General features: G+C 38.4%; 1 protein-coding gene across 10 annotated transcripts; it reads right to left on the minus strand.

The window, feature by feature from the left end:
• LOC149016454 (putative disease resistance protein RGA4) lies at positions 1–23,970 on the minus strand. Of its 10 annotated transcripts, none has more exons than XM_089154585.1 (12): positions 23,887–23,970; positions 17,432–21,215; positions 15,177–16,144; positions 12,523–12,724; positions 12,282–12,401; positions 12,110–12,205; positions 11,951–12,015; positions 10,942–11,572; positions 10,661–10,808; positions 9,900–10,059; positions 9,687–9,805; positions 8,954–9,440 (listed from the first exon to the last, which is right to left on the minus strand). In XM_089154585.1, the coding sequence occupies exons 1-3, from the start codon at positions 23,912–23,914 to the stop codon at positions 16,138–16,140; spliced, it is 3,819 nt and encodes a 1,272-aa protein (XP_089010711.1). In that variant the 5' UTR covers positions 23,915–23,970; the 3' UTR covers positions 8,954–9,440; positions 9,687–9,805; positions 9,900–10,059; positions 10,661–10,808; positions 10,942–11,572; positions 11,951–12,015; positions 12,110–12,205; positions 12,282–12,401; positions 12,523–12,724; positions 15,177–16,137. The 10 variants fall into 10 exon arrangements, 9 of the variants coding, with proteins under 9 accessions (XP_089010713.1, XP_089010712.1, XP_089010711.1 ...); XM_089154582.1 differs by having other exon boundaries at positions 10,942–11,101; positions 11,435–11,572; positions 12,110–12,401; XM_089154584.1 differs by having other exon boundaries at positions 10,942–11,105; positions 11,435–11,572; positions 12,110–12,401.
• Between the last annotated feature and the right edge of the window lie 1,560 nt (positions 23,971–25,530).

Here is a 25,530-nt window from a genome sequence, read left to right on the forward strand (position 1 = left end):
ACCACAATTACAAAGCTGGTTTTTCTACCAAAAAAAAAATTACAAAGCTGGTTTCACTGCAAGATGTGATGGGAAGAAAATGCTGAAAGATAATCTTCAGTACTTTACACTATATTTATATAGTTGTAAAACTCCAAGAACAGCTCTACCTTGTATCAACTTGGGCGAAGTTTAGCCCTGTACAGTCTTGGACAAAACCACAGATAGATGCAAAGGTTGCTAAACTATCTAAAATTTTCTTGTCCACTTGCAACAGGACAAAAAAGAAATCCTTTGTGGGTTCTTCAACCACGAATTTGAACTCTATTGCTCTTCCAATGTGTACGTACATGTTTGCTAGAATTAATAGTCGAAGTTACTGCCGTTATTGTTCAAAGCATCCTTGCAGAGCATCGACCAAACATCCACTACTGATCAAGGAGGCTCTAGGTCTTTCTCTCGAAGTGCATTCCCAAGCAACTGTCTCATCTGTGATGCAAAGGTGTCATCCAATACCTGCACATTCCACAACATGTCATACAACTGAAGGCAACAACATCCTATCAAGACAATTAGGAGAATTTGACCAATTTTATGAGGTGGGTCTCCAGGGTCTGCTCAATTTGTATGTTATCAGAAAACCAAATGACTGCTCAGTCAGATAGTTTTGGCCATAAAAGGATTGATTTAGTAGGCTGTCTAGTCCACTTCCTAGAACTATTGATCTAACTATCATCAACTTTCATTCATGTATCACTTTTAGTAAAAGCCTACCAAAAGGTTTTCCGCAGAAGTCTCTGATTAGTATCAACTTAAAAGTCGAAGATACTACATAAAACCACTACAACGCCCCTTGTACCAGGTCCAGTTTTCCTTCCTGTTTTCCAAAAAACTCTGAATATCCTGCAAGAAAACAGAGAACATTTGAGATGTTAAGCAGTATAAAGATGGAACAACCGCATGCTAAAGCTTCAAATATACATGTCCCATTAGGTACCAATAGCCTCGACAAATTGCTACAATCACATGAGTCTCAAAGAGAGTGTAGGTGATCTAGTGTCTTTGTCAGCAGAGATCCTCCAGGGGTTGCATTCTGCTCCTAACATCTGATTCAGCCAGTCTCTTTCGAGCCTTGGATGATCTTTGAACTCTTGTCTGAAGATACAAGGAAACAAATCACCATATTAGAAATAATAGATAATTGAACCTATTCTGGGTGGAAAGAAATGAAATGTGGTAATTTCCTGACAAGCTTAAACCATGCATACAAGAATTCCCTCTTACAGACAAGGTACAACCATAACTTCACATAGTAATAAGCATGGTGAGACAAATAACACAGAACCAACTATAAAAACTTAATCAGGATGTGTATCAAAATCCAAATATCAGTAGTCTGAAAAACTCAAATTGAGATGACATGACAAACCTGTGTTTTTATCTGCTAGAGTCAAAACTACAAAATCAGTAGGGAGATACTAAAAGCAAAGCTATTAATTTCTAGAGATGTACATGGGCAATGGCACATTATGTCCAACATGGCTAAATTATGAAAATGAGTTTATGTATTATGCAGCTTAGAAGCTAAAAAAACTTCTCTAAGATCTACTTTCTGAATAACTATCATGGTTTCAACTAAGACAAGTTGATTCTAAAATTTTAAACAAAGAAACAGCAAGTTCTGTCTGGAGGGAGTGCTGAAAAACAGCTCTTGAAAGGAGGATCTACATTCTCAGTAAGCTTCTCCACAACTGCTTGCATGTAATTTCTGAACTCGGCTCTCAGCATCACGGTCAGTTCACTGAGGCGTTCTCCAAAGACAGCATTTGCAGCATCAGGGATTCAAGAACCCCATGATTTCAATTGTGTCTCTATCCTAAAACGCAACACATCAAGTATCATCTTCATGATATTCAAAAGAATTCCCAGCTGCAAGTTGATGCCAGTTTTTAAGGGCAGAAAATGCATATAATATGGGAGACTCTAGAATTCAAGACAGAACAGCTAACCTCGTCATGTACAGTAAAACTGTTTACAGAACGCTTAGCCAGTTTCTGAACATACTTGAGGCCAAATTTCTTAAGTGTCAAGAGTGTCATTCAATGGTGTTAAAACATCAGCATAATGCTTGTCCAAAGTCTCCACCCCCAACTTCTCAACATCCACAACTGCCTTTACACAATTAAATATTTGATAGATCAAAATAAATTCTTGCAATCTCACTTCTAACATAAAGTAATCAAATGAGAATAACATACAGTATTCAAGTCCAATAAAGCATTTAATCTAGCACAGAATTGAAACATAAAGGAGGCAATCACCTTCTCACTAATCAGTCTCTCTCTCTCTTCCCCTCTTTTTTGGTCCGTAATGGAAAAAGACAAAGTAAAAGTGTAAGCAAGTGAAACAGAAATTGACAAGATTGGAAGGTCAAATCCACATGACTCATGCCCTTCAGATTTGTCATATTGTATAAATGAAGAGGAGAAAGAATTGGGACTTACATTTTCCAAAACAAAGGTATTTTCCGGCCATCGAAAAATGATGACCTCATATTCATTCATGGTCTCCTTCAACCTGTCATACATATCATCAGCAAATGGAGTCGAGGAGTGTTTGAGTTTTTACACCTGAACATTTTATCTGCAAGGAAATTTTTTTGAAGAGAACAGAGTAAATAAAAATATATCTGGATAAGTTAATAGCTTCACATCTAAACTGTCCACAGAACAGTAATAAAATGCTTCCATACACATAATAAAACCCAAACGAAGAGTTCCAAAACAGGTCTATATTTTTGTGCAATTCTTCCAAATAGTAAGAAGGCACAAAAACTAAAACAGGCTGATATGTTTAGTGCCTTGACGAATTCCCTCAGAATCAAAGTGAATTTCATCAATTACAAAAGAAAAGCCCAAGAGAAGTAAATTCTTTAAGCAGAAAAATACCGATAGCATTACATGTACCTCTAGTTCGGTTAGAAGTCAAAGTGTAATATTTACAATAAAAAGGAAAAACATCTTACCTAATCTAATTAGCATGATCCAAGCAAGGAAGACGCTTATCTTGAATCCAGATAATAATACACAAGTGGAACAACCGTTTTGCATCAACACCTCCTTTGACAGGACTGAAGGATAATTGTAAGAGAAGACGTCACAGAAAGGAATGACTAATAAAGATTTGACTGAGTAAATTACTTAATGTTTCAGCTGGCAAGATCCCTTTGAAAATATGCAGTTGCAATTACAAGATCTGCGACAGTTGGTGATGCGCCAGTCGGAGGGCATGCAACAAGGAATGCACGCAATTTATTGCAAGCTCCACACTATATATGGAAGACAAAATATTTGGAGGTAAAAAAGACTTACATATTACAAACTCTTTTCGGTAATTGGTAAGTAAAGAGACAGAGTGGTGAAGAAAAGAAGTTGCAAGTAGTAATCAGCTCTTGATTGTACCCATGTTTTATTCCAGAGCTCTTTCAAGTAATGGATCAACTGGATTTTTGATACATGTAAGTGGCTTATCCTTGTGTATTTTTCACGAGACATAGTGCATGTCAAATGACAAGATTCATCCTGTAGAAAAAGGAAATGGATTATATTCAAAAGACAATAAAGCAAGTTGCATTTTCTTTTTCACCAACATTGTTACACAAAAATTTTCCCAATAAATAAATATAGGGGAAAAGATCCTCACAATGCCACTGTACGTAACATGCCCTCTGATAGGCCCCTCATATCTCATTTGTATTCTAGCATGCATAAGAAGAGGGCTGGATTTGGAGCAACAGTTAAGGAAAGAAATCAGATATGGACCTGAGAAGGAGGTTGCTGAACAAAGAATACTCATCCAGCATTCAGACCACTCTGATAGTCAGACAAAAGCCAACGTATCTAACCTGCCAAGGAAGGGATCTTAATTATTGCCAAACATTTCTGAGGAACCAGAGGTTAAGAAGCCACGATTTATTCCCATCCCCTCTGCTAAACTTTGATCCTACTCATCTTTGAATGAAAATCCAGTAGCAGATTCACAAGAATTGACAGAGAAATACACTAATAGGAAGTAATATTTGTTGAGAAGACCTTAATTTATTTGGGAAATGCATCGGTTTGAAACAGAAAGGACCTTGTATGGAGATGGATTCTTCAAAACGAGGTAGAACAAAAGCTGGAGAGGGTAGGATTTGGAGTTTCGTATGGTGAATCAAGTGAGTAAAAGCTAAGTTACAGTAGCAGGTGCAATGTGGAGGGAGAATAATACCCATGTTTGTACTTGAATATAAGAGAGGAATTCAACAATGTCTTGGAACAAATCGACCTCAATCGAGTTCAAGAGTCCAACAATAAAAAAATATACAGCTAACTAACACTGGATAGATTTTCCCGAGCATTGGTTGGAAATGAAAATTCAAAGGAAAGATATGATTAGAATGTAGAAGAAAACAAACCTGCAGCCTGGAGTAGCATGAGCAATGTTACAGGGACGGATTACATCCTCCAGAAAAGGGCAGTCTTTTATCTCCAGTTCTATTCCCCGTGAACGCAGCTCGCGTATCATAAATTCTGAAGAGTTCAATTTGGGACATTCCCAAACAACCAGCTTCATGAGTGACAAGAGCTTCTCCAATCCGTTCGGCAGCATTTCTAATTTCGAACAATTTGAAATGGTAAGCTCTTTCAATGATTTCATTTTTTGAATCCCCTCAGGCGGAGGCAGAAGCTATGTTGTTGGATGTTTTGTTTTTAGAGTTGAAGCTCCGATGCTGCAGGACACAGGCAGGTAAGCACAAAAACTCTTGGAGGGAGAAGGATCCCACGGCCACAAGTTCACAAATGCTCAGACTCTGGGTGGGAAACAGGATTCCGGTTTCAGCAGACACGGTGCAGAGCACAAGCTTTCAAATACAAAAACTGTTGGTGGAATTAAGGTAACTGCTTCCAGCCCAGGTGATGGACACTAACTTAATTGTTACTCACGGATTGATGAACTTGGAACTCTCCACCTGCTCTGTCTTTATTCTTTTTTGGGTAAAGAATAACCTGCTCTGTCTAAAATTTCATAAAAATTAGTAGAAAGGGTGTCAGATTTGAGTTGTAACGACACATTGAATCAGAAAAATGCTACCACTCATCCAGCACTCAGATCAACAAGCCAACGTATTCAACCTGCCAAGGAAGGGATCTTAATTGTTACCAAATATTTCTGAGAATTCAGAGGATAAGAAGCGATGATTTATTCCGGTCCCCTCTGCTCAAGTTTGATCCTACTCATCTTTGAATGAAAGCCCGGCAACAGATTCACAAGAACTGACAGAGAAGGTACACTAATAAGAAGTAAACTTATTGAAAACACCATAATTTATTTGGGAAATGCAAGGGTTCGAAACAGAAAGGGCCTCGTATAGGAGAGGAGTATTCCTCAAAAAGGAGGTAGCAGGGGAAGCTGGAGAGGGTAGGATTTAGAGTTTCATATGGTGAGCCAAGTACGCTAAAAGTTACAGCAGCCGGTGTGCAGAGGGAAAACAATAGCCATGTTAGTACTCAATACCAGAGAAGAATTCACCAATGTCTCGGAACAACTTAACCTCAATCAAGACTCCAACAATAAACAAACAAGTAAACTCTATGAAAAATTGTAAGGGGAGAAGAAATTGATAGTTAACTAACACTGACAGATTTTTCCAAGCATCAGTTAAAAATGAAATTTCAAATGAAAGAAATGACTAGAATGTAGAAGAAAACAAACCTGCAGCCTGGAGTAGCATGGTCGATCTTACAGGGGATCAATTACGTCGTTCAGACAACCACAGTTTTTTATATTCAGTTTTCGTCCCCGCGGTAGCAGCTTTTTTTCTTCTGAAGATTTCAATTTGGGGCAACTCCAAATAACCAGCTTCTCAAGTGACCAGAGCTCCTCCAATCCGTCCGGCAGCATTTCTAATTTCGAACAATTTGAAATGGTAAGCTCTTTCAACGATTTCATGTGTTGAATCCCCTGAGGCTGAGGCAGAAGCTTGACAAGGTTATGACATCCCCATATGGCCAACTTCTCAAGTGATGAGAGGCATCGCAGCCCGTTGGAGATATCTGCTAACTTGAGACAGTCGATCAACCAAAGTACCCGTAAGGATTTCATGTGTGGCAGAGTGTTGGGGATTGAAGCCAAGCTACGACATCTCCGAATGTATAGAAATTGAAGTGATGAGAGGCTTCCGAGAGTCATCGGTAGAGCCTCTAGGTTACGACAATCACTTATCTCTAGCCGATTGAGGGTTTTGAGATTTCCCAGGCCATCAGGAAGAAGTGTTATTTTTGGACAACCAGTTATATCCAACACACGAAGGGTTGAGAGATTCCTCATTTCGTCTGGTAATTTTTCCAAGTCATCACAGCCTTTTATCTTCAGAATCTCCAGTGATTTCAACTCCTGCAACCCTCCTGGCAAAGACATCAACCTTTTGCAGCTCGAAATTTCCAAAAATGCAAGCGACGAGAGCTTTACCATGGCGGCGGGTATGGCTGTCAAATATGGACATTGCTCAATCCTCAGAGTCTTTAACGACGTCAATCCTTGAATTTCGTCCGGAAAAGTGAATAAGCAACCACATCCGCTGATCTCCAGTTTCTTTAAGTGTTGTAAGCTTACCAATGCCCCTTGGAAGATCCCTTAAATTTGCACAAGCAGAAATAGTGAGTGTCTGCAGATTACTCCAGTCGCGCATCTCTTCTGATAAGAACTTGAGCTTAGGGCATCCACCGATAGAAAAGTGTTGCAGGGATTCGAGCTGTCTTGCGCCATCTAACAACTCTAGATTTGGACAATCTTGTATCTGCAAGTCCTGAAGCGACGAAAGGTTATTCATTAAAACCATTTGATTCCCGCAACTTTGTATATGCAATGACTTCAGTGACAACAGGAGCAACGTCTCCTTTTCGGGCAAATTTGTGAGATGATCGCAGCTTTCGATCCGTGTTGCTAAAAGATATAAAGATATGTGGGGTAAATCAAGCATTCTTGCCAATTTACGTATACTACCGAAAGCATGACCTTTTCACTTCAATTAACTGAACAACCCTTCAATGATAACGGATTTCTATGGTCCTCTTGAGCTGACATGGAAGAGACTTGATCTTTGGGAAAGAATTTTGAACCGAGAAATAAGTTAAGCATAGAGAATTGAAGAGCATAACTAAACAATTCTTTCTCCAAAGTAACAACCCTTTTTCCCCAAGTAATCCACAAGACTCCCCATTCTTTGGTGAAAGTGACCCACAATTTAAAACAATTGAAAATGGTGGTGGATGGTGCTGCCGGCAGCAACAACCAATTAGTATGTCATGCATTTAGAATAATGAATTTCATGACAAATATACATTGGTCAATAAAGTATAAATACATTTTTCCTTTTTAGTTGGTAATAAAACATATTACACCATCTGAATTATACCCAGAAAATTTTAAAAAAAAAAATATATATATATATATATATACCCAGAATAAATAAATAAATAAATAAAAAATAAGGATTAGCTAAGGTTTAAGACCCGTTTGGTAATGTTTTTCTCTTTATTTCTGACGTCCATTTGGATTTATCTTCTACTTTTATATCAAAGAAAGAGATATACATTTTTTAGTGCCAATTTTTGAAATACCAAAAAGCTTATTTCCTTAATTTTTAAATGTCTCTAAAACAAAAAATTGACTCTGGATTAAAATTTTTAAAAAAAATTTAACTAAAGAAAAAAGAAAAGAAAAAAGAAGAGCAAATACTTGCACCTTTGCCTTCGAATAAAGGGTTTTGGAAAAAATTCATTAAATACCATTTTTTTAATCACTAGTTATTGTGAATTTACTTAAAAAATGAACCAATTATTTTGAAAGGAAGACTATGCATATAAATCATAGAATTCAAATCCTTCACCTACCTAATGAGGAGGAAACTTTTCAAAATCACATGTTGAATTCATGACATGTGTCCAATCTAAACATAAGTCCTCATTTTTTACAGAAATTCCAAAATTGTAGGAATCCAAATCTCCTCTCTCGCTCACTCAAAAGATCTTATGTCTAGAAATTGCAAAATTCCCAAAATTATTTTAGGGCCTGTTTGTTAAAGCGAATCCAGAGATTTCAAATCTCTGGAATCACAAATGGGAGATTTTTACCTGTTTGGTTGTGTGAATCCCTAAATTTATGAAATCTAGAAATTTACATTTTTACACTAAAAACTAAAAACGTGAATCTGTAGATTTATGGGTATGAGGTGAAATCCAGAGATTTCACCCATACTATCAAAGCATTAAAGATTTGAATCATAATTCAATAAATATTTTTTTAGGATAAATCTAGAAATTTCATTCCAAAAATTCAAACTAACCAAACAGTTAATTTTACGAACCGTGACTCTAGAGATTTGAAGTCTGTAGATTTGAAATCTCTAAATTTTTGAAATCTACAGACTCAAGTAACCAAACAGGCCCTTAAGTATTTAGATTAACCACTGTGAAATAGGTAATGCAAAATATCGAAGTTTTGACCTTTTATTAATTTCACCATAGGATTCAATAAAATTTTCCAATCACTTGAATTTTTCATGCTGCCACAACCTGAACATGGTAGGTGCCCTACATTGCGTATCTATAACCATTTAAATCATTTTGTATTGCAATCTAGTAAAAATGTTCTGCTGAATCATTTGGAGCCAAACCACCTCATTCTAAGTACTCATCCCATGGTCAAAACCTAAATCCATCATCATGTGTCGACCAACATTTTTAATGGATCAAACAATGCCAATAGGAGATATGGTTTATAACATGAGATTACCAGCACTCGATGTTCCTGATCGCAACCATCAACCCATATATATACATTACATAGCCAACATAGGGAAAACCCAATGATATATTGAAGCAATAATCTTAAATATGATTTCTATAGTACCATATTTAACTTGTGGCCCAGAGGTCACCACAATTACAAAGCTGGTATCACTGCAAAATGTGATGGGAACAAAATGCTGAAAGATTATTTTCAGTACTTTACACAATATTGATATAGTTGTAAACCTCCAGAATAGCTTTACCTTTTATCAACTTAGGCCTAAATGATCTTTATACAGTCTAGGACAAAACCACTGTCTGGGATGAGCTTTTAAGCACATAGATGCAAAGGTTGCTAAACTCTCTAAATTTTACTTATCCATTTGAAACAGGACAAAAAGAAATCCTTTGTGGGTTCTTCAACCACGAATTTGAACTCTATTGCTCTTCCAATGTGTACGTACATGTTTGCTAGAATTAATAGTCGAAGTTACTGCCGTTATTGTTCAAAGCATCCTTGCAGAGCATCGACCAAACATCCACTACTGATCAAGGAGGCTCTAGGTCTTTCTCTCCAAGTGCATTCCCAAGCAACTGTCTCATCTGTGATGCAAAGGTGTCATCCAATACCTGCAAATTCCACAACATGTCATACAACTGAAGGCAACAACATCCTATCAAGACAATTAGGAGAATTTTGACCAATTTTATGATGTGGCTCATTTTGTATGTTATCAGAAAACCAAATGACTGCTCAGTCAGATAGTTTTGACCATAAAAGGATTGATTTTAATTGGTTGTCTGGTTCACTTCCTAGAACTATTGATCTAATTATCATCAACTTTCATTCATGCATCACTTTTAGTAAAAGCCTACCGAAAGGTTTTCCATGGATCTCTCTGATTAGTATCAACTTTAAAAGTCGAAGACTAGCTACAACGCCCCTTGTACCAGGTCCAGTTTTCCTTCCTGTTTTCCAAAAAACTCAGAATATCCTGCAAGAAAACAGAGAACATTTGAGATGTTAAGCAGTATAAAGATGGAACAACCGCATGCTAAAGCTTCAAATATACATGTCCCATTAGGTACCAATAGCCTCGACAAATTGCTACAAACACATGAGTCTCAAAGAGAGTGTGTAGGTGATCTAGTGTCTTTGTCAGCAGAGATCCTCCAGGGGTTGCATTCTGCTCCTAACATCTGATTCAGCCAGTCTCTTTCGAGCCTTGGATGATCTTTGAACTCTTGTCTGAATATACAAGGAAACAAATCACCATATTAGAAATAATAAATAATTGAACCTATTCTGGGTGGAAAGAAATGAAATGTGGTAATTTCCTGACAAGATTAAACCATGCATACAAGAATTCCCTCTTACAGACAAGGTACAACCATAACTTCACATAGTAATAAGCATGGTGAGACAAATAACACAGAACCAACTATAAAAACTTAATCAGGATGTGTATCAAAATCCAAATATCAGTAGTCTGAAAAACTCAAATTGAGATGACATGACAAACCTGTGTTTTTATCTGCTAGAGTCAAAACTACAAAATCAGTAGGGAGATACTAAAAGCAAAGCTATTCATTTCTAGAGATGTACATGGGCAATGGCACATTATGTCCAACATGGCAAAATTATGAAAATGAGTTTATGTATTATGTAGCTTAGAAGTTAAAAAATCTTCTCTAAGATCTACTTCCTGCATAACTATCATGGTTTCAACTAAGACAAGTTGATTCTAAAATTTTAAACAAAGAAACAGCAAGCTCCGTCAGGAGGGGGGGGCAGAAAGTGAAGAAACAGTGCTGAAAAAAAGTATACAGCTCTTGAAAGGAGGATCTACATTCTCAGTAAGCTTCTCCGCAACTGCTTGCATTTAATTTCTGAACTTGGCTCTCAGCATCATGGTCAGTTCACTGAGGCGTTCTCCAGAGACAGCATTTGCAGCATCAGGGATTCAAGAACCCCATGATTTCAATTCTGTCTCTATCCTAAAACGCAACACATCAAGCATCATCTTCATGATATTCAAAAGGATTCACAGTCGCAAGTTGATGCCAGTTTTTAAGGGCAGAAAATGCATATAATATGGGAGACTCTAGAATTGAAGATAGAACAGCTAACCTCATCATGTACAGTAAAACTGTTTACAGAACACTTAGCCAGTTTCTGAACATACTTTGAGGCCAAATTTCTTAGGTGTCAAGAGTGTCATTCAATGGTGTTAAAACATCAGCATACTGCTTGTCCAAAGTCTCCACCCGCAACTTCTCAACATCCACAACTGCCTTTACACAATTAGATATATTTGACAGATCAAAAAATTCTTGCAATCTCAGTTCTAACATAAAATAATCAAATGAGAATAAGATACAGTATTCAAGTCCGAAAAAGCATTTAATCTAGCATAGAATTGAAACATAAAAGAGATAATCACTCTCTCACTAATCAGTCTCTCTTTTCCTCTCTTATTTGGTCCGTAATGGAAAAAGACAAAGTAAAAGAGTAAACAAGTGAAACAGAAATTGACCAGATTGGAAGGTCAAATCCACATGACTCATGCCCTTCAGATTTGTCATATTATATAAATGAAAGAGGTGAAAAAATTTGGACTTACATTTTCCAAAACAAACGTATTTTCTGGCCATCGAAAAATGATGACCTCATATTCATTCATGGTCTCCGTCAACCTGTCTTACATATCATCAACAAATGGAGTCGAGGAGTGTTTGAGTATTTACACCTGAACATTTATCTGCAAGGAAAATTTTTGAAGAGAACAGAGTAAATAAAAATATCTAGATGAGTTAATAGCTTCACATTTAAACTGTCCACAGAACAGTTATAAAATGCTTCCATACACATAATAAACCCGGAACAAAGAGTTCCAAAACAGGCCTATATTTTTCTGCATTTCTTCCAAATAGCAAGAAGGCACAAAAATTAAAACAGGCTGATATGTTTAGTGCCTTGATGAATTGCCTCAGAATCAAAGTGCATTTCATCTATTACAAAAGAAAAGCCCAAGAGAAGTAAATTCTTAAGCAGAAAAATACCGATAGCATTACGTGTACCTCTAGTTCGGTTAGAAGTCAAAGTGTAATATTTATAATACAAAAGAAAAACATCTTACCTAATCTAATTTGCATGATCCAAGCAAGGAACAACTCTTTTGCATCAACACCTCCTTTGACAGGACTGAAGGATAATTGTAAGAGAAGATGTCATGGAAAGGAATGACTAATAAAAATTTGACTAAGCCTTTATATTGAGTAAAGTCAAGAGTAAATACTTAATGTTCCAGCTGGCAAGATCCCTTTGAATGCACGCAATCTATCTCAAGCTCCACACAAGATATGGAAGACGAAATATTTGGAGGTCTATAAAACTGCAAGAAGGTTAAAAAAGAGAGACAGAGAGGTGAAGAAAAGAAGTTGCAAGTTGTAATCAGCTCTTGATTGTACCCATGTTTTATTCCATAGCTCTTTCAAGTAATGGATCAACTGGATTTTTTATACATGTAAGTGGCTTATCCTTGTGTATTTTTCACGAGACATTGTGCATGTCAAATGACAAGATTCATCCTGTAGAAAAAGGAAATGGATTATATTCAAAAGACAATAAAGCAAGTTGCATTTTCTTTTTCACCAACATTGTTACACAAAAATTTTCCCAATAAATAAATATAGGGGAAAAGATCCTCACAATGCCACTATATATAACATGCCCTCTGATAGGCCCCTCATATCTAGTTTGTATTCTGGCAAGCACAAGAAGAGGGCTGGATTTGGAGCAACAGTTAAGGAAAGAAATCAGATATGGACCTGAGAAGGAGGTTGCTGAACAAAGAATACTCATCCAGCATTCAAACAACTCTGATAGTCAAACAAAAGCCAATGTATCCGACCTGCCAAGGAAGGGATCTTAATTATTACCAAACATTTCTGAGAAAGCAGGGGATAAGAAGCCATGATTTGTGACCCCCTCCCCCTCTCTTTTCCAACCTTCCCTGATGGATTCTCGCCTCCGTTCCCACATCCGTGCCCCGGCCCCGTGGTGGGCTTCTCGTGCCGGGACCTCGCCCCTCGCGTTGCTTCTTCCCTCTCGGCTCTCTTCCATCCCACTTTCCTCTGCTTTCCCCGTTGGGCCTCTTCTTTCTTTTCCCCCTCTCCTTTGTTCTTCTCCTTCTGCCAAATCCTGCGTGGCTCGGTCTCCCCGGTGTCCCCCTCGCTTTTCTCGGTCGGTTCCGTTTTCTCCTTGTGCCGGGTTGTTGGGGTTTGTCCTCTCTTCCCCGCGGCCCTCCTCGTTGCCTCCCGCGTTTGTTCGTCCGGGCTTTTCTGTGTTCTCTCCCTTGGGTTCCCTCCTTCCTTCTCCTTGGTTGGGTCGTCTCTCTCGTTCTCGTTTCCTGGCTCGCCCGTTCTTTCCCTCTCGGGTTGGTTGCGGTTGCCCCTTTCTCCTTTCCTTTCTCTTGGCTCGGGTGCTCTCCCGTTTCTCCGCCGCGTCCTTCTTTCTCCCTCCCTGTGTGCTTCCCTCCTCTCTGCTTTCGTGTCTCGTCTTCGCTGCGTCCTCTTCCTTCTTCCATCTCTCCGCTCTCTCCTTCTTTGTCTTCTCGGCCTCGGTCCCTCTTCTTCCCTCTTCCTTCGGGTGTGGGCCTCGCGGTCTCTCCTTTCTTCGGGTTTGGCGGCTCCTTCCCGTGCTTCCTGGTCTCCCTCTTTCCCGGGTGGCTCTCCCGCTCTTGCTTGCCTTGTTGGTCTTCCGTTGCCTCCCTCGGGCCGCTCTCTCGTTTGCCGGCGGTTGCTCTTCGTCGTGCTCCTCTTCCTCCTTTTTGGTGTGGCTTTTCCCGTCCCCGCCTCTCGCTGGTCTCTCTTCGTGCTTTCCTTGGGGCCGGTCCGCCCCTCGCTGGGCCACTTTGTGCCCTCGGGGGTCTTGGTCCGTGATCCGTTCTTCTGCTGCGTGCTCCTCTTTGGTTGTCCCCTGACTCTTCGGGTTTGGGTTCTCTTTCTTCTCTCGCTCTTTCGGCTGTCCCTTTCCTCCTCCTTCCGGTCGGGGTTGCTTCTCCTCGGACCTCTTGCTCTCCCCGCCTCCCATCCTCTCCTCGGTTCCTCTCTTCTTTCCGCTTGTCCTTGGCTCCGTGGGTTCCTTCTCTCTCTTTTCTCCCCGTCGGTATCGGACTCGCTTCCCTCCCGCCTCTCTTTTTCTCTGTGGTTCCTGGGTCCTTCCCCTCACCTTGTCTCCGCGTTTGGCTCTCTCCCCCCTTCCTTTCCTTTCCCCGTGGTTTTTGGTCCCTCTTCTTCCTTTCCCACTCGGCCGCTTGGTTTGTTCGTTCTCCCTCCCCTCCCCCTCTTTGGCCCCCTTGGTTTGGTTCGGTCTTCCCTCGCCCTCTCTTCCCTTTGGGGCCCTCCCGCCTTCCCCCGTCTTCCTTGCTCCCGCCCTCCCCGTGCCTTTGCTTCTTTCTGGATGCCCCGGGCTCGCCTTGTTTTCTCTTGCCCTTTCTCCGGCTCTTTGGGGCCCTTCTTCTTTGGCCCCTGTCGTCGTCTTTGGGTTCTTGGGCTGGTCTTGGGTTTGGTCTTCTCGGGTACCTCTTTTGTGCCGTAGGCGGGCTTGTTTTGGGGCCTCCCCCTCTGTGGTGGGGCGCCTTCGGCGCTGGCTTCTTCCCTCCTTGTGCTTTTGGTGCTTTTTTTTGTGTTCCTCTTTTCTGCTTTTCCCTCCCCCGGTTGTTGCTCCCCGGGCGCTCTTGTTGTTGCCGGGCCTCCTCCCTCCTCCTTCCCCTTGTCCTTTTCGTGGTCTTTCTTTGTTTTGTCTTGTCTTTTTGTTTTTTCTCCGGCCATGATTTATTTCCATCCCCTCTGCTAAACTTTGATCCTACTCATCTTTGAATGAAAATCCAGTAGCAGATTCACAAGAATTGACAGAGAAGTACACTAATAGGAAGTAATATTTGTTGAAAAGACCTTAATTTATTTGGGAAATGCATCGGTTTGATTTATTTGGGAAATACATCAGTTTTACGGAGGTGGATTCCTCAAAAACTAGGTAGAACGGAAGCTGGAGAGGTTAGGATTTGGAGTTTCATATGGTGAGTCACGTAAGCTAAAAGCTACAATAGTAGGTGCAACATGGAGGGAGAATAATACCAATGTTTGTACTAGATTATAAGAGAAGAATTCACCAATGTCTTAGAACAAATCAACCTCAATCGAGTTCAAGACTCCAACAATAAACAAACAAGTAAACTCTGGAAAAATTGTAATGGGAAGAAGAAATAAAAAGCTAACTAACATGGGTAGATTTTCCGAGCATTGGTTGAAAATGAAAATTCAAAAAGGAAAGAAATGATTAGAATGTAGAAGAAAACAAACCTGTAGCCTGGAGTAGCATGGGCGATTTTACAGGGGATGGATTACGTGCTTCAGAAAAAGAGCAGTCTTTTATCTCCAGTTCTATTCCCCGCGAACGCAGCTCGTGTATCATAAATTCTGAAGATTTCAATCTGGGGCATTCCCAAACAACCAGCTTCATAAGTGACGAGAGCTTCTCCAATCCGTTCGGCAGCATTTCTAATTTCGAACAATTTGAAATGATAAACTCTTTCAATGATTTTATTTTTTGAATCCCCTCAGGCGGAGGCAGAAACTTGACAAGGTTATGACATCCCCATATGGTCAACTTCTGAAGTGTTGAGAGGCATCGCAGCCCGCTGGAGACACCTGCTAGACTTGCACAGTCGATCAACCAAAGTACCCGTAAGGATTTCATGTGTGGTAGGTCGTTGGGGATTGAAGCCAAGCTACGGCATCTCTGAATGTACAGAGATTGAAGTGACGAGAGTTCTCGGAGAATTGTCGGTAGAGTTTTTAGCGTATGACAATCACTTATTTCGAGCCGACTAGGGTTTTGAGATTTCCCAGGCCATTAGGAAGAAGTGTTAAGACTTGGACAAGCAGTTATATCCAACACACGAAGGGTTGAGTGGTTCCCCATTTCGTCTGGTAATTATTCCAGAGTAATCACAGCCTTGAACAAGGTTTTGCAAAATAAGCAAGAATACATGTCCAACAGAACAGTTTCAGAACCAAAACTAACTCAGGAAACCAACAGCAGTAGCAGGGATACATCTGTATCGATCAAGAACCAATAGCAGGGGTGAAGGTAAATCCTGCTGCAACAGTTGCAGATTGTGAAGCATCCAAGGAATCAGAACTTTCCGGATTGGAATTGTAAATCATCAATCAGAGTCTCTCCATTCTAGACTGAGTGCGACATCAATGGTTTCACTATCTCCACAAATTTGGAGCTGCGTAAAGTTGTAAACCCTGATTCTCAGGAACTGCACAGAATCGGACACAAAATACAAAAGCAGCTCAATATTCCATCATATCTAATACAGAAATGCAATAGAAACAGTTTATGAATATCTGCAAAATTTATATTTCTTGAGATCATCTTTTACTACTATGTTTTTCTTTAATAGACACTTTCAAAAACAAGAGAAGTGTAAGACATTTAATTGACATACATTATATCAGTCCAGACTAGAATAAAAAAGCACAATAAACACAAAAGTGAGTCACTTGTGTGGAGAGTAAATTTCCAATTAGCTAAAACACAAGCACACATAAAAGAATGTATGAACATGAACTCATACAATCAACAAAATATAATCACAGTAAAAAGAAAAAAGAAAAAAGATAGCAGATCAACAAGTGAAATTCAATGACCTTACAAAAGCAAAACTAGAAAACAGAAAATTAGGAAGTTATGAGAAGAACAGGGTAGGTCAATAAAAAAAATAGAAAGGAATCCAGTTTAGGTCATGTAGAGGGATGATATATCCAACCTGGACCATTACATATATATAGAGAAGTGCATCTCGGGTTGGGCATAAGACTGTTCGAGTCCAATTCAACAATACATCCACTTTATTTTCTGAATTTCCTTTGTGCTTCGGAAATTAAATTACCCTGTCTTTTTTTGACATTTCAACCAGTTTTGAAGGTTCTGTTCTAACACATGGAAAGCTCCTTTTGCTTCAACATTACTACTGGTGGATAATGGTTGGGCTTGCCAAGGAATAGAAACTCAGATTCTCATATACAATGAAGGTTTATCATGTTTAGACCTTTCCATGGTTCTGTGTTTCACTGCCCATGTCTTGAATAAAATTCCTTTTATCTTTCAAAAGAAAATAGAAGAAAGAAAGGAGAATTTACTGCCTTTGAAGTCGAACTTATAGTAAGAAAAATTGACGACAAATAGGAAACAACAAGATACACAAATTTATAGGTTCGAATGGAATGCATCAATAATACGAAAATAAGAAAATAAGAAAAACGATGTATGTCTCTATATGTCAATGTATGAAAAGAAAATTACCAAGACCACACTCAAGACCAACAGTCAATGACAGCCACTGCAATGAACAATGACTTTTTTTCAGAACAAGCACCATTCTTTAATTCTCATCAACTAAAAATATAGATTTATGTAAATTTATAGAAAAAAATTAGGGGAAAGAAGAAAAAACTTAGCTAAACAAAAGGAATAGATTTTCAAGCATTGGTTAGAAATGAAAATTCAAAAGTAAGCAACAAGTAGAAGGTATAAGAAAATGAACCTTTTGAGTGGAGGAAAAATGAAAACGTAATCAGGATCAGATTCATCATCTATGGTCTCCAGGTAAGGACAGTCTCTTATTCTCAGCTTACGCAACTTTCTCCATGTTAGCTGTTGTATCTTTGACTTTGAGTACTTCAATTTGGGGCAGCTCCAAATAACCAACTCTTTAAGTGATGGGAGGATCTCCAGTCCTTCTGGAAGGCTTTCTAATTTCGAACAATTTGAAATGGTCAACTCCCGTAATGATTTCAGACTTTCAATCCCCTGCTTTGACAAAAGTTGGATGAGATTATGACATCCCCAGATGGCCAACTTCTCAAGTGCTAAGAGAGATCTCAACCCATCAGGAAAATCTCGTAGTTCATGACACTCGATCAACCAAAGTACCCGTAAGGATGTCATTTGTTGCAGACGGTTGGGGAATGATGTCAAATTAAAGCATTTTTGGATGTAGAGAGATTGAAGCGAAGAGAGTTCTCCCAAGCTCTCTGGTAGAGCTTTTAGGTTATGACAATCACATATTTCTAACCGTCTGAGGGTTTGGAGCTTTCCCAGGCCATCAGGAAGAAGTGTTAGTTTTTGACAAGCAGTTATATCCAACACACGAAGGGTTGAGAGATTCCCCATTTCGTCTGGTAATTTTTCCAAGTCATCACAACCTTTTATCTTCAGAATCTCCAGTGATTTCAACTCCTGAAACCCTCTTGGCAAAGTCATCAACCTTTTGCAACTCGAAATTTCCACAAATGCAAGCGACGAGAGCTTTAATAGGGTGGGTGGTATAGATCTCAAGTCTGGACACTGCTCAATCTTCAGAGTCTTCAACGACTTCAATCCTTGAATTTCGTCCGGAAAAAAGATTAAGCAATCACATCCGCTGATCTCCAGTTTCTTAAGTGATGTAAGCATACCAATTTCCCTTGGAAGATCCCTTAAATTTGCACAAGCAGAAATAGTTAGTGTCCGCAGATTACTCCAGCGTTGCATCTCTTTTGGTAAGAACATGAGCTTAGGGCATCCACTAATCGAAAAGTGTTGTAGGGATTTGAGCTGTCCTGCGCCATCTAACAACTCTAGATTTGGACAATCTTGTATCTGCAAGTCCTGAAGCGAAGAAAGGTTATTCATTAAAACCATTTGATTCCCGCAACTTTGTACATGCAATGACTTCAGTGACCGCAGGAGCAACGTCTCCTTTACGAGCAACAAATTTGTGAGATGATCGCAGCTTTCGATCCGCAGCTTTGCAAGACTTGGAAGATTGGCATGCGTGTGCTCTTCACGAACGACTTCTGATTGGTCTCCAATTAGGGATTTCAGCTGATGACATCCCTTGAATTCTAAGAGCTCTAATTTCTCGAGACCCTTGATTCCAGTATACTCCAAATTTTCACAATATGAAATCTGTAGTTTTTGAAGGGACCTCAAACCTGTCAAATCTAAAGACTTCACACGGAGACATGAGTAGACACAGAGTTCCCGTAACTTCGAGAGATGATTATCATTATCCAACCATTTAGGAAAACGAGTGCCACTGAAAAAAAGTATCCTCAGAAGTACCAGATTTTGATGAGGTTGGAGCTTCTCCAATACAACGTCTTGTTGTTCCTTCTCGCCGCCAGTAGTTGATTCCCATTCCAATGTCAACTTTTTGAGTCTGCTTTTTTCATTCAATTTTGCCTCCTTAGCATCTTCTCCGCCTTTCACATTGTTGAGGCCAATCAAACCCAAATGTCCACCAAGTTGTTGTAGACATCCCAGCTCTTGAATACCAGCAGTAGCAGCATCTTCTTTGTTGCCCATCCTGAGCCAAGCTAGGGTTTGAAGGTTGCTCAGTTGCCTTAAACCTCTTGGAATGTTCAGCAGAGTTCTCTCAATTTCCAGATGCCTCAGGTTGATCAATTTTGTCATTCCTTGAGGCAATCTTTGAAGAAATCTACAGTGTAACAGCTTGAGAGTTTGCAAATGGTAGAGTTTGCAAATGGAGTCAGGCAATGCTTTAAACCAACCGTAAGAAAGATCGAGATACCTCAAGTGCTTCAACCTATGCTCCCTAAGAATTGAGAATGACGGGTACTCATCTTTGACATGTGTACATTCTAGCACACGTAGATTTCTCAACCCCTGAGTTGAAGATGATTTTGCCAAAAACAGATGCATAGACGGCAATGTTTCTGCAAGATCAGCTAACTCGTTTGCTATCCTGTACTCTAATGGGTCGCCTTCCAAGTCGTCAAATTTGACACCTTTGAAGAACAATATTTGATAGAGCAAATTAAAATATGCATCACCTACATCCTCCGCTAATGGTATTACATCGTCCCCTCCTCCAGTAGTATTATTGTCAGACATGGAAGACGATGTTGCTGCTTCTTCCAACAAACCTTCAGCCATCCATAGCTGAATCAATTTCTTCTTCTGAAATGTAGAATCCAAATCAAGTTTTAAGTAACTATATACAAAGCATCTTTTCAGAAATGGCTCCATCTCATGGTAATAAATCATCGATGCTGAATTAGGATGACTAGCTAGTGATTTCCAAGTATTAACAACATTTTTCCACTCTTGCATGTTTGTCTTGAAGCTCATCATGAAAGCTAAAATTGTTAACATCAAATAACTATATCCGCATTCCTTAACTAGTTTCATCCCTATTCTCGCTAGCTCTTCACTCTTACCATGTGTGCTTTCTACTCCCTCAAATGCTATTTTGCTGAACAACTCCCATTTTTCTCCTAGGGTTGGTTCCTCTAAAGAATATGGAGCAAGTGTCTCAACCCTATCACTGCAATATTCATTTGTTGTTACAATAATTATCTTGCTCCCCATGGAGCCAATTCTTAACAAAGTTATCAAATTATCCCATATTTCTGCATCTGGATCTGCAAAAGTTCTACAGGTACTATTATACAGTGCAAGTAGTAACCTCTTACCACTCAAAACCTCTTCCAACATATGCTGTAAATTGTCCCAATTTTTTGAATAATCTATGTTTCTTTCAAGTGACTGCTCAATAATTCCTTTTACAATACATTTCACATCAAAACCTGAAGCCACATCGACATAAATTCTCATATCAAAATGTACCTTTATTGATTCCTCACTGAAGAGCTCCGTTATAAATACTGTTTCATTTACATTCCCCCTAAAATCCCACCATCCTATTATGATGGGGATGACATAGAGCTTTTCTTGATTGTTTGGACTCATCAACATTCCAAAGATCTTGTTGACATCCGTCTCAAGTCTTTCAAATATTGATTCGTTTCCCACAACACTAATTTCAGGGTCAGACAGTGATGAGTTGATATCATGGTTCTCAACCCTAGTACTACTTGTAGCATCAAAGGATTTCATTTCTTCTTTCACCTCATCTATTGTACGTTGGAACTCCTTGACTCCAAGGGACATTTTGCTAAGGAATAAAAGCGGGTAGTGGAATGACAAGGAGGACTTGATGCTAACCTTTTTGGTCTTCATGCAGCACTTTTGTATCTCCTCCTTCTCCTCCATTTGAAGAATTCTCGTGGCTTCATATGACAACTCATCTAACGCATCCTCAGCTTCACGATACAATCTTGTGAACTTTTCCCACAACCGTGACGCTTTTTCATCTCCTTTATTAAGCAAAATTATCCATTCTAGATCCGTAAGCATTGCTTTGGCTTCTCTTACAATACCCTGAAGTTTTTTGTACTCATCCTGTATATCTACTCGTTGACCCAATGCCGTAGAGATCAACTCTTTACCAACTGCACGATAATTTCTTATTGCAATTTTTCCTATATAAACAAGGAGCAAAAATAATTTGTTAGGATGAGATTTGGTTGAATATTGGTTTGTTTATTACATGAATGAGATATATTTTCTCCAGAAGAAAAATAACCAACCTAGAATAGGTTTTTTTTTGGGAAAATTACATGTAGACTCCTAGATCTTCACAATCAATTACATCTATTACTCCTAAAAGAATAATTACAAATCCTCCCTTACAATTGCGATTAAAGTTAAATAATGATATCATCAATAAACAAGTATGTGAAATACTAGATTTTCCCTTTATTGAAGATAGTTTTTTTACAATACCATTTTTACCCTCATTCGTCAATTATATTCTCTCTCTTCTGTTGACCTCTCCTTAGGCAATCCATCTCTACTCTCTGAATCTTCCCCACTCTCCCTCATCCCTGTCCCATCCTCCTTTGCTCCCTCAGGTTTTGGTATCTTTCTTTGATTTTATTTCTCTTTAGTTAAATAACTCTCTCTCTCTTTCTCTCTCGCTCTCTCTAGAGAGAGAGAGAGAGAGAGAGAACCGCAACTCAAGCACAATCAGAGCTTTTACCCTTTGTAAGTTCATGAATTATTCGTGTTTTTTGAGGCCTTGGAAACTTTTGAGCTCTGGGTTTCCTCCTTTGTAGATGGGTTTCCCCACTTTTTAGTATTTGAATGTTATGTTTTTAAAATTTGATTGTTGTCTCAAAAGGATGCTTTTTTTCTCAAATTTCACACACCCAATTCAACAAACACAATTTTTTATTTGTGGACTTGTAGCTTAAAATGATTTTGGATTTCTCTTTTCTTGTTTTCTCGAACATTTATATCAAACAATAGCAGCAACAATGATAGTGGGTCTTCGACCAGCATCGCTAATAGAGCCTATTCTCTCCCTATGCAAGCTTGGATGAATTGTTCGCAAATAGTCACGTCTTGCGCATACAAACACACATAAGTTTTGAGAATTTTCAGCTATGCTAAGCTCAAGTCTACCACGAGGAACTTCAAACATGATTCAATGCTGGAGAGGGTGGTTTTGGGAGGATTTTCAAGAGTTGGCATGATGAAAAAACTGAAAACCTACATGCCTCTAAATAGACCAGAGGAGGACTGTCAGAGAGAAAGGAAGAGGCTGGTGCCATCGGAGTGGAGAAGTCAAGAGAAGAGAAGAGAGAATAGAATAGAGGGATGAGGGCAAATGGTATTTTAAAATATATTTTTATAATAAAGGATAAATTTTGTTTTTCAATACTTATTTAGTGAAAACATCATCATTTAATTTTAATATTTAACTATGAGCGGGTATTCGTAATTGATTTTTTCAAGGGTAGTATATATTTGTTGCAGATCCATGGGGTTTATGACTCTATATGCAATTTACCCCTTCTTCTATTTTTCCACTTTTTTAATTTTTTTTTAATTTTTTAAATTTTGGTAGAATACCTAGAATAGAATATTACAATAACTTAGAAAAAAAAATTACCATAAGAGAAATACCTACAATAGACGATTACCCGAAGATCTACTTAAATTACAAGATTACAAAAAGAGATATAGCTAGATTAGAAAATTACAGCAAGCACACTACCAAAACTACAAGATACACAATTAATATCGTAATACTCCCCCTCAAGGTCAAGCATGAAGATCATGAATGCCCAGTTTGAATTGAAGATGATGGAACGACACATGATCAAGAGACATGACAAATAAATAAGGAAGCTGTTCAAATGAAACAATCTTATTTGGACCGAAGAATAGGGTTTAGGATTTAAGATTTTGAATTTAGGGTTTAGGATTTGAGTTCAGGATTTAGGATTTAGATTATGAATTTTTAGTTTAAGATTTGAGTTTGGGGTTTAAAATTTCTGATTTAGGGTTTAGGATTTTAGATTTGGGCTTTGGTAGAGAGATTTGGATCAAGTTTTAATGTTCATACTTCATAGTTTAGGTTTAGCATTCTACCAAAGAAAAAAGTTTAGGTTTAGCATTGAGAAAATGGGGGTGTTGGTCTAAGGTGTACTTATTTAGAATAAGGAATGAAACTTACAATTAGGATTAAAACTCGAGAAAGTTTTAGGATTAGGATTTGGACTTGGGAAAGTTTAGGATTAGGATTCGATCTTGGGGAAGTTTAGAATTATGATTAGGATGTGGAATTATGAACAAAATAAGGAGAATATTGATTAGCAACTACTACAGTAGTTGTTGAGAATGAAGGTTTGGTTGCCATGAGCAAAAAGACATGATCAAATGTTAGACTGATAATATGTTAAGTTTAGATTTTGTTGGATATTAGTATGTTTATTAGTGAGAAACTGACACATATACATACATGAATGAGAGAGACTTTCTCCATAAGGAGAATGACCAACCTAGAATAGAAGATTACAGTAAATGAGTGATTTACCTATAATAAAAAATTATAATAAGGAAGAAAAAAAACCTATAATAAAAGACTACAATAAGATTTACTTAAATTAGAATATTACAACAAGAGATACATCTAGGTTAGAAAATTATAATAAGCAAATTATCAAAACTGCAAGATATACACAATAATATCGTAAATTAATTCATCAAGAACTCAGGATATTAAGCATATATAATTAAATGAGGCTCTAATTAAATTGCAGAAAATTATCAACAATGGAAGAGATTGAACAAGTCTTTCATTACCAGCTTCATAATAAACTCTTAAAGCCATCCTTCTTGGGTGAACAAGAACAATAAATTCAGAAGAAGACACAAGCTACAACACTCTCCCAGGCCAGACAATGAATGCATATATTTCAACCTTCCCTTGCAGTGACACAAAGAAAGAATAAAGCTAAAGTAGCAGCAAGCAATTCTTGAAGTTTGGTTATAAGAAAAGAATAATTAAAGTAAAGCACATCCAAAGAAATGGCTTTCATTATTCATTACTTGTCCGTGTAGTTAAAGAAGAGAATTGAATGTATCATGGTTCGGTTTGCTAAAAGATATAAAGATACTTGATGGAGTAAATCAAGCACTCGTGCTATCAAAGAAGAATAATTGCTATACACACCATAGTCTTTAACAAGCAATCCTTATCGCCATGAGAATTACAAAATCTATGTACTCTAGAACTACAAGAAACACCATAATTCCCCCCCTCCCTTTCTTCTTTTGCGTAAAGAGACTTCATTAAAGAAAACAAGCAAACAACTCATGGAAGAAGATGAGTACTTTACAGTCCCTACACATGTGGAGTGGCAATGGGCCAAGCATATGTGCTTGCCAACGATCAAAGAGGAGAAATATTTTTGACTAAGAAAAATGGTAGATGTGCTTCTACCATGAAGGTGGCACCTTCTTTGTAGACGCAGAGCAAAGATGTCTTCTGTCCCTCCACACCTTCCTATCACTTGGGCTTGAATTTTACTAAGCTAGCGCCAACATGGTGGTGCCTAGCATTGCAATTAAATCCTAGCTGCTAAAAACACCAAGTGCACATATAATCAACTCAAGTGAAAAAAGAAATCAATTTTCTTTTTTAAAAGAACCGACCATATTTTGAGCAACTAAGATTTAACGGAAACCATGTGACGACCATCAAAATTTGGGCACCACAAGCACCAACAACTCAATGGTACAAACCTAGCTCCACAAGCACCACCACCTCAGTGGCACAAACCTAGATCCACAAGCATCACCACTTCCGCGGCATTAACCTAGCTCCACAAGCACCATCGCATTAATGACACTCACCTAACAAGATCCCTTGGGCCTATGGGCCTACAGGCCCCGGTCCAAAAAGTAAGAATAAGTTGGGTAAATTACTTTTAGACCATTCTATTCTGTTGGTATAACTCTTACTACCCAAGTGGTGTGATTTTCCTAGAATTAGTAACTTTTTCTTGCTAATAGTTTGTTATACAAGGGAGAAGGGCTAGGTCCAAGAAGACAATTCTTCACCCTTTATGAATTGTTCATCTTTATCAACTGAGCCAACGCACATGATCAACCACATGTCAGTGGATTTCCTCAAATTCTTAGGTGAATGTGACTCTCACAATTCAAAACAATTGAAAATGGTGATGGGTAAGTGACATGAACCCGTGGTCAACAACTTCTTAGAAAGTGTCATGCATTTAATATAAATCTTAAATTTAAATTTCATGACAAATAGAAGTTGTTTATAAACACATGACACCATCAAAACTATTTCAAGCAAAATAAATTTAAAAAAAAAAAAAAGAAAAAGAATATAGAATAAACAAGTCCGCTTTTTCAGTGTCCATTTCTAAAACACAAAAACTTATTTCCCTATTTTTTAAAATATTATTTAAATACAAAAAT

This window comes from Hakea prostrata, chromosome 5 (assembly GCF_041222555.1).
Source record: "Hakea prostrata isolate BN-2017 chromosome 5, UWA_Hpros_2, whole genome shotgun sequence".
Lineage (NCBI taxonomy): Eukaryota > Viridiplantae > Streptophyta > Magnoliopsida > Proteales > Proteaceae > Hakea > Hakea prostrata.